Below are 10,079 nucleotides of genomic sequence, written 5' to 3'. Positions count from 1 at the left end.
AAAAAAAAAAAAAAAAAAAAAAAAAAAAAAAAAAAAAAAAAAAAAAAAAAAAAAAAAAAAAAAAGCAAACCTCTGGAAACCACACAAATACATGGAAACTAAACAATAGGCTCCTGAATGACTTATGGGTCCAAGAAGAAATTAAACAGGAAATCAAAAAATTTCTTGAAACTAATGAAAATAAAGATACATCATACCAAAACCTGTGGGATACTGCAAAAGCAATATTAAGAGGCAAATTTACTGCAATAAATGCTTACATCAAAAGAATGGAAAGACTTCAAATAAACAACCTAACACTACACCTCAAACAACAAAAATCCAAACCTAAAGGTAGTACATGGAAAGAAATAATTGAGATCAGAACAGAACTAAATGAAATAGAGACCCAAAAAACAATAGAAAATATCAATGAAACAAAAAGTTGGTTTTTCAAGAAGATAAATAAAATAGACAAACCATTAGCTAGGTTAACAAAAAAAGAAGAGAGAAGATCCAAATAACCAAATCAGAAATGAAAAAGGATACATTACAACTGATACCACAGAAATACGAAGAACCATTAGAGACTACTATAAACAACTGTATGACAACAAATATGAAAATCTGGAAGATATGGATAGGTTTCTAGACACATAAAAACTACCCAGACTGAACCAAGAAGAGACAGAAAACCTGAACAGAATAATAACAAGCAATGAGATTGAAGCAGTAATCAGCAATCTCCCAACAAAGAAAAGACCAGGTCTGGATGGCTTTACAGCTGAATTCTATCAAACTTTTTAAGAGGAGTTAATACCAATTCTTCTCAAACTATTCCAAAAAATTGAAACAGAAGCTACTCCCCCAAATTAATTCTATGAGGCCAACATAACTCTGATACCAAAACCAGATAAAGACACAACGGAAAAAGAAAATTACAGGCCAATACCCTTGATGAACCTAGATGCACAAATCCTCAACAAAATATTAGCAATCATAAAACAGCAGTAGGTTAAAAAAATTATACACTGTGACCAAGTGGGATTCATCCCAGGGATGCAAGGAGGTTCAACATACAAAAGTCAATAAATGTGATACACCACATCAACAAACTCAAGGACAGAGACCATATGATTATCTCAATAGATTCTGACAAAGCATTTGACAAAATTCAACATCCCTTCATGATAAAGACTCTCAACAAATTAGGTTTAAAAGGAAAGTATCTCAACACAATAAAAGCCATCTATGACAAGCCCACTACCTGTATCATTCTGAATGGGGAAAAACTGAGGGCCTTTCCCTTTAGAACAGGAACAAGACAAGGATGTCCACTCTCACCACTTATATTTAGCATAGTTCTGGAGGTACTAGCCAGAGCAATCAGGCAAGAGAAAGAAATAAAGGGAATCCAAATTGGAAAAGACAAAGTCAAACTGTCTCTATTTGCAGATGACATGATACTATATATAGAAAAACCTAAAGACTCTATCAAAAAACTCCTAGAGCTCGTTAATAACTTCAGTAACATTGCAGGATACAAAATAAATGCCACAAAATCTGTTGCATTTATATACTCAGATAGTGAACTAATGGAAAGAGAAATAAAGAAGGAAAGCCCATTTACAATTGTCATGAAAAAAATAAAACACCTAGGGATCAACTTAACCAAGGAGGTGAAAGATCTCTACAATGACAACTACAAACCACTACTGAAAGAAATTAAAGAAGACACAAAAAGATGGAAAGATATTCCATGCTCTTGGATTGGAAGAATTAATGTTGTGAAAATGTCTATACTACCCAAAGCAATCTACAGATTCAATGCAATCCCCATCAAAATACCAATGACATTCTTCACACAATCTCAACTTTTACATGGAACAACAAAAGAGCCCAAATAGCCAAAGCAATCATGAGCAAAAAAACAAAGCCAGAAGCACGATACTACCTGGCTACCACTTATACAAATGACACTACCTGACTACAAATTATACTACAAAGCTACTGTGACCAAATCAGCATGGTACTAGCATAAAAATAGAACCCCAAAATCACCCCTCAGGCTTGTAGCCATCTGATATTGGACAAAGGCAACAAAAATCTACAATGGGGAAAAGACTGCCTCTTCAACAAGTGGTGCTGGCAAAATTGGATATCCATATGCAGAAGAATGACACTAGATATACATCTCTCGCCATACACTAAAATCAACTCAAAATGGATTAAAGACTTAAGTATAAGACCCAAAACTGTAAAATTACTAAGAGAAAATATAGGTGAAACACTTCAGGAACTTGGTCTGGGCACAGACTTTATGAATATGAGCCCAAAAGCACAAGCAGCAAAAGAAAACATAAACAAATGGGACTCTATCAAACTAAAAAGCTTCTGCACAGCAAAGGAAACAACAGAGTGAAACAACAACCTACAGAGTAGGAGAAAATTTTTGCTAACTATGCATCTGACAAGGGCCAAATACCAAAGATCTATCCCATGAGATTTCATTTTTATAGAGCTTTTTAAAATGCAAAACTGATCTGTGGTGTTAAGAGTCAGGACAATAGTCAGTGAAAAAAAAAAAATAACCCAACTAAAAAATGGGCAAAGGAGCTGAATAGACATTTTTCAAAGGAAGACATACAAATGGCCAACAGGTACATGAAAGAATGCTCAACATCACTAGTCATCACAGAAATGCAAATTAAAACTACACTGAGATATCACCTCACCCCAGTTTGGCTATAATCAAAAAGACAGAGAATAACAAATGCTGGTGAGGTGTGGAGAGAAGGGAACGCTCCTACACTGTTAGTGGGACTGTAAATTGGTGCAGCCGCTATGGAGGGCAGTATGGAGGTTTCTCAAACAACTACAGATAGATCTTCTATACGATCCAGCAATCCCACTTCTGGGTATATACCCAGAGGAATGGAAATCATCATGTTGAAGGGATACCTGCACTCCCATGTTTATTGCAGCTGTTTACAATAGCCAAGACATGGAACCAACCTAAACGTCCAATGATGGATAATTGGATAAGGAAATTGTCGTATATATATATATATATATACCATGGAATACTACTCTGCTATAAAAAAGAATGTAATTCTCCCATTTGTAACAACATGGATGAGCCCGGAGAAGCTTATGTTGAGTGAAATAAGCAAAGCCCAGAGGGATAAATACCACATGTGCTCACTCATATGTGGGAGTTAAGAGAGAAAGAAGGAAAGAAAGAAAGACCACAGTGGTGTGTTGGACTTGCAGAGGGAGAGAACATACCTTGGGATACAAAGTAGAGTGGGGAGAGAGGTGGAGGGAGATCAGGGATAACTGGGTGAGGGACAGGGGGTACAAATGCAATTTGTGGTAATGGGCATGCTGCCAGCATCCAGTATGGATCTGGTCTTTACATCTTGGGCACGAGTGGTGAGAATCAGCTTTGTATCACATGAATATTCATAATCAATAAAATAAAATAAATCAATAAATTTAAAAACAACCTCACACATCATATAAACAATATCAGTAAAGGAAAAATTAGAACTATAGATGAACAAGAAAATAAAAACAACCTTGAATTTTACCACCCCAAGGTAACTACTATTAACACTAGGTATGCATTCTTCTGGACTTTCCTCCAAGCTTGCAATTGTTTCATTTTTCAGAACAAAAATAGACCTACACTGTGTAGCATATTGACTTACTTGTTCACTTAATTATACAGAATAAAAATCTGGGTAATAAATATGCATCTACAAATCATTATGTTGTAGTATGCAATTTTACGGGTATTAAAAATCTTATGGGTATTAAAAACCTTACAGGTATTAAAAATCTTACAACTAATTCCGTATTATTGGGCATTTCAGTTTATCCATTTTATTTCCTTAAGACAAATTCTCACAATTGGCAATGTCAAGTCAAAGAGTATAAATGCGTCTGGTAATTTAATATTTTACTGAGTGTTTTCTATCTGCTTTGAAGGCATAGGGATATACTGCTGAACAAGACAAGGTCCTGATCTTAACTGAGCTTGCAGTCTTGGGGGGCATGGGCGAAGGAGAAGAGGGGAGACGAACATTGTGTTGGAAAGAACCCAAACAATAAAGGAAATTTCAAATAGTGATTCTGTTATGAAGGATATGGGATCACTGTGGTGGAGTAACTGGGGAAGTATGGGGAAGATAGTGGGATTATTTTAGAAAGGATGAAGAAATTCTGAGATGACATCTGAGCTAAGACTTGAGGGAAGTCTGTCACGTGCTCCAGATAGTGCATACAAAGACCCTGAGGCTAGAACCAGCTTAAAGTCTTCTTAATCTGGATTTCACTATCTAGCACTGTACTTGTCACATACTAGGCACTAAAACTTAAATGAGAATAATTTTGAAAAATTCTGCCATGAGAAAACATCAAAAACCTCACTGTGGAATCTGGGAGTTTGCATTCACAAGTTACCTAGTTTGATCAGATGCAGGAGCTGCTCTGAGGGTGCACACACAGACTGAGGCTTGATTTCATTGATGAGGCCATTAGCAATGCTGATGTAGCCGTCGTAGAGCAGCTGGCTAATGATCAGCTTGTAGAGCTGCTGGCGGTCCTTCAAGCCCACTTTGGTTCTGTACATCTTGAAGAAGAGGAAGACAACTTCCCTGCCAGCTACAAGAAGGGAAAACAGGTGGATGGTGAAGGGTAGAGGCACTAATAAATCACAGAAGCAACAAGGACTCTTTGGTCAGACTTAATCTTGCAGGTTAAATCCCAGCTCTGCCACCTTTGGTCAGTGACCTCATTTCTGAGCTCAGATTCCTCAGCTGCTGAGTAAATTACTGGAGGTTAAACAAGTTGGTGCATGTGAAGCACTGAGCAGAGTGCCGGGCATACAGAAATTATTCATGTCATGTTGGCCAACATTTACAGCAGAATCCCTCACCAACTTTTCTGCCAAACTACCCACCTGTGATTTTTATTCTTTATTGCTATCCCAGAATCTTCCATTTCTTCTGTTAATTAAACATTGACTGGTGTTTGCAATAGGCAAGACAGCTGCTATTCTGTCAAATGTCTAGACTACTGTTTCCCCAGCTGAGCTGTATGTTTACTAATGTCCGTTAATGTCGTTTGTAAAATATGTTTTAAAGCAACTGTTCTTGTTACTGTAATTACATAATTTACTTAGTAAATAAAAATATGAGGGCAAAAAAGCTACTGTACTATGAAGACTACACCAAGATAAATGCTATGGAAAGATTCAAAGGTGAATTGCTTAGTAAAATATCGCCAAATAAGATATAGCCAAAACAAATATAAAAATGGGGGAAAAAAATGTAAAGATGTGGAAGAATTGTGCATTCAGATTGATTTACAAGGGTCTAAGTTCTCCTTTATTCTTAGAAAGTTTAACAGAAAATTGTAGGTATGGTTTCTGGTTCATGAAAAAAAGAACTCCAACTGGTGGACATGATTAGATAATTTTGGTTATCAAAAATCAACGTCTAGGGCCGGCCCGGGGCCCACTTGGGAGAGTGTGGTGCTGATAACACCAAGGCCATGGGTTTGGATCCCTGTATAGGGATGGCAGGTTAGCTCACTTGGGATAGTGTGCACTGCGATACGAGGGATGTTCATAATAGCTAACACTAATTAAGCACTTTCTACATGCCAGATACAGTGCTAAACACTTTATCAGCATTAAGCTCACTGAGTGAAACTATCAGTGCCCTCAAGTACATGGAGGAGCAAATGTACGTAAATCTACGCTTGTGTAGACAACACTAAGACACAGCAGAGATGATAAAATGGGCTCAAAGAAATTAGGATACACACTCAAGGTAAAATGTGGCTGAGGGCTGAGTAACTCGGCCAAGATTAAAGTGGACGTCAGGACTGCCTAACTCCAGAGCTCAGAATTTAACCACTGTCCTGTCTCGTCAGTCCTGTCGGGCGCATCAGGGGGTGTACCGTGCAAAGAGATTAAAAATAGAAAAAAAAGTGGTCGGGTCTCCACTTCTCAACTCCCTTAGAGCATTCACTAGTCGGACTAGAAGAAGCCTAATGAGTATCCCCAATTTGCAGGGGAGGACACTGAGGTACGAGGGCAGGAAGAACAGATCCAGGACCAGTTACACCCGGAGACGGAAGGGGTAGCAGGGCGAGAACAGAGACGCCCCGTCAGTATACACGCGGCGACCGTCACCATACAGAGGCAAAGTAAGGATGGGCTGGGGGCGAGGCCCTTTGAGGAAGAGGTGTGGGTGCGCAGGCCAGCCCGGAGACTCGGGCATCACGAACTCGGGGCACATGCCACCCCGCTTATTCTCGATCCTTCCCTCCTCGCCCTGGTCCTTCCTATGGCCCACTAAAGGTCCCCGCCAACTGCCCCAGCCACTCTCCCATATCCCTGAACCCCCGGTACCCGCGGATCCGGCTCTCTTCGTCTCCCGCTCTCTCCCAGAAAAATGGAGGCGCGAATCCTGTCCAATCGATCGCTCCGAGCGCACGTTCACTGCGCACGCGCACAGAGCGCCACGCCGAACGCTGCTCTACCGATCGGTCCCATTCTCTGTCGCCCTTCTCGCCATCTTACTTACTGGCACGTTCGAGAGGTTCGTTTACCTCCTCCGACTTTATCTCTTATACGACAGCTCTGACGCCAAGAGGCTTTTGTCTCACGGACAAATGCCCATGCCGGAGAGCACCGCGGGCGCTAGAACCTCCACGGATCTAGCAGGCCGTTTGCTCCACCACTTCCGGGTGTTACGGGGAAAGCGCGCCTGCGCGCCGTTTGCGACTTGGAACGTGACGCAAATCGTCGGGTTTGTTGGGAGCCAATCACTCGCTCTTGCTCGGGCCAATCGGCTTTCGGATTAGAGGGTTTAACTCCTATTTAAAAAGAAGAACCTTTGAATCCTAACGGCTGAGCCGTCGGCAGCCTTCGGCGGTCTTGTGTCGGAGTTGGGAGCCGACGGGTGGGTAGACCGTGGGGACCAGCTCTGTTTGGCGGAAGAGGGAGGCGGAGACGAGGCCTGGGACGAAGGGCGGCCGGCCGGGACGAGTCAGAGGGAAGGAGCGGAGCGACGAGTCCTCCCTACGTCCCTGTCCCCAGCGCCTCTGCATCTGCTGCTGGGTACCGGGCGCCCTAGCAGATGCCGCAGAGGATTTATCACTGCTACAGGTGGAAGGGGATTGTTGAGTGACGTTGGGCGCGGGCGCTTCCTAGAAGGAGCGGAGCGACGAGCCCTCCCTACGTCCCTGTCCCCAGCGCCTCTGCATCTGCTGCTGGGTACCGGCCGCCCTAGCAGATGCCGCAGGGGATTTATCACTGCTACAGGTGGAAGGGGATTGTTGAGTGACGTTGGGCGCGGGCGCTTCCTGGTCGGATTTCACATTCAGGGAGAACCTGGGTGAGAAAAACATGAGGGAGGCCTTTGCTGTCTTAGAATTTACGTTCTGGTGGGGGTGGGGAGGCAGGCGACGAGCTACCAGGACAACCTGCACTTGCGATGGGCGTTTTTATGAAGGAAATGAAACGGCAGTGTGGTTTAACGGGGGTCCTTTAGATAGAAGAGCCTGGGAGGCCCTCGTCCTGGCTGGACGGGTGAGTGGGTGAATCAATGAGTGAGCACCTCCTCGCGGAGGCCTTCCCGGGCTGGCGCTTCTTACCCCAAAGCGTAGACCTTGGAGCAGTTATATCGAGATTACTTCAAGACTTTGTTAAGGACACAGCCCCCCAACCCCGAGCGACCCCACCGCAGACCCAGTAAGTCAGGGTCTCTTGGGGTAGGACCCAGGTGTCTAGTTGTTATTAACAAGCTCTCCAGGTGATTCTGATGATTCACTGAGAACTAGCGATGCGGACCAGGGCAATACCAGATCACCTGGAGGTGTTAAAGTGCACGATTGGTTCTGGGGTTGGGCCTGAGAGTCTTCATTTCTAACAGACATCCGGGTAAGTAGATATAGCTACTGTCTTTGACTTTTAATGTCCCTTAATCTCCTTACTCTCCCTTGTATTAAGCATTTTTCAGCTTATACGCATTTCCTCACCCCTCCTTCATCTCTGCAGGCATTTACAGGTCTGAGGGAGACAAAATGTATAGACCCACTGTGCTATTAACCTAACAGCTTTCCTACTTAAAATAGGATCTCTGGTTTGAACTGAATGGATCCTGTGAAGGTCATCTAGTTCTTGAATCTGGTTGTAGATCAGAATCACCTGAAGAGCATTCTTCCTGGAGGCTGTCTCCAGAATTCTGGACCAGAATCTCATTCCATTTTGTTTATTATTACTCTTCCCTAGAAAGAAAAGTATAATAAAATGGAGCACATGTCTGTAGCTTCTGTCCAGTGAATATTGAATCAGTGTCCTTGGGTCTATGTAATCTCACAAGTCCGCTATTTGTAATTGTCAGAGAAAGTGAAGAAAGCTGACGTTTACTTCACACAGGCATGCATTAACTTTTCCTTTTTGTTTTTTATCATTACTGGCCCACTGTTTTATATACGGCTCTTTCGTTTTGGTCTCATAGTAATCATGGAGTTATTTGCTTATTTGTAAAATGGATGTGAGGGGGTGGGGAGTGCTTACTGACTGTATTCTAGAATTTAGAGTACCTGGGTGAGAAAGATTTCTGATTCCTTGGTATCCTGCTTTACCTACTTGATAGGTTATTGTGCCTGACTCACAGTATGGACTTATTAAATGTTACAAGCTATTTTTATTATTGATTTCCTTTGTCAGTGGATTGATTCATTCCTAAAGCACTGGTATGCATGCTGTGTGCTAGGCATTGTTCTAGTTTCTGGGGCAGCAACAGTGAACAAGATGGGAGTAAACTGTTCTCATGGAACTTATTTCTGTGGAGATTCTGAGCAGGTAAATGGATATCTCAGTCTAGGGAGACGGACAGTAAACAAATGCTCATAAGGTTTATGTAAGCTGTTAAGGGCTATGGAGAAAAGTAAGGGGGCAACAGTTCTGGAAGTAGACATTTGATGAGAGACTTCAATGAAATGAAGGACTGAGCTACACACAGTAGCCTAATGGCGGAAGAGCCTAATAGGTAGCAGAAACAGGAAGTGCAAAGGCCTGTGGGACTTGTTTGAAGTAAGGGAGGAGTCTTGTGTGGCTGGTTTGCCATAGACAATAAGAGGAGATGACATTAGAAGTGGTCATGGTCCACATTCTGAGACTTCATAGACCTGTCTGCTCAGGTAGGAGTTTGAAGTTTTTTTAAACTGAGTTGGGGAGCCAAGGGGGGCTTCTGAACCAACGTCCAACACGTCTGTCAAGGTGATCGCTGGCTGCAGTGTTGAGAATGGACCATAGTGGGGTAAGGCAGAAGTGGGGAGACCATCAGGGGACCCTGTTGCACATAATCCAGAGGGGAGGGAATTATGGTTTGACCAGATGGTGGTAGTAGAGGTGGTGAGCAGTGATTTTGAAGGAAGAGCCTACAAAATGTGCTGATGGGTTAGATGTGGGTTTTCAGAAAGAACTGTGTAAATGATTATGCCAACACTTATGGCCTGAGCAATTGGCAGAATGGATTTGCCGTCAGCTGAGATGGGGGGATGTCTGTGAGAATAAATTTGGGGAGGTGGGAGTGGGGAGGGATCAGGGTTTCTGTTTGGAGCATGCTAAAATCGAGGTGCCTCTCAAATAACCAGATGGAGATGTTGCATAAAGGTACGATACTTAAGTCTGGAGCGCAGGGGAGAGTTCTGGCCTGGAGATGGATATTTGAGAGTCCTCATCCTGTGAATGGTACTGAAAACCAAGAGACTGGATGAACTTACCTACATGAGTGATACAGAGAAGTGTAGTGCGAGGCCTGAGCCCAGGGCACTCCTTTAGCAGGAGGAAAGAAGAGGTCCTGTTTTGGATGTGTGAGGATTGAGATGCCCAGCAGACAGTTCTGGGAGATCATGAGCAGATACTTGATACCTGAGTCTGGCAGTCAGAGGAGAGGTTAGGGCAGAAGATGCATTTTTTTTTTTTGTCTTTTTTCCGTGTCCGGCTACGGATCGCAACCCTCAGTGTTGCCCCCGTACCGGGCCGGGGACCGGCGACGGGATCGCAAGCCTCGGCG

At 42.9% G+C, this 10,079-nt stretch overlaps 2 protein-coding genes across 3 annotated transcripts in view; one reads left to right on the top strand and one right to left on the bottom strand.

The window, feature by feature from the left end:
• Positions 1-6,600, bottom strand: part of CSTF1 (cleavage stimulation factor, 3' pre-RNA, subunit 1, 50kDa) — a 15,484-nt gene extending 8,884 nt beyond the window's left edge. The window contains exons 1-2 of one of the 2 annotated variants that reach the window (XM_008584757.1): positions 6,404-6,600; positions 4,447-4,647 (exon numbers count right to left, since the gene is read on the bottom strand). In XM_008584757.1, coding sequence (XP_008582979.1) covers positions 4,447-4,615 — 169 coding nt within the window. In that variant the 5' untranslated portion in view covers positions 4,616-4,647; positions 6,404-6,600. Of the gene's footprint in view, positions 1-4,446; positions 4,648-4,945; positions 5,115-6,403 lie in introns of those variants that run through there. The other variant, XM_008584758.1, reaches the window with a different exon arrangement.
• A 222-nt stretch (positions 6,601-6,822) lies between these two features.
• Positions 6,823-10,079, top strand: part of AURKA (aurora kinase A) — a 20,805-nt gene continuing 17,548 nt past the window's right edge. Inside the window, exon 1 of the mRNA XM_008584755.1 lies at positions 6,823-6,956. The gene's annotated coding sequence lies outside the window, so the exon portion shown is untranslated. The remainder of the gene's footprint in view (positions 6,957-10,079) is intronic.

Source organism: Galeopterus variegatus, unplaced genomic scaffold, assembly GCF_000696425.1.
Source record: "Galeopterus variegatus unplaced genomic scaffold, G_variegatus-3.0.2 Scaffold3366, whole genome shotgun sequence".
NCBI lineage: Eukaryota > Metazoa > Chordata > Mammalia > Dermoptera > Cynocephalidae > Galeopterus > Galeopterus variegatus.
The sequence above is the reverse complement of the archived record's forward strand: the minus strand, read 5'-3'. Positions and strand labels throughout refer to the sequence as shown.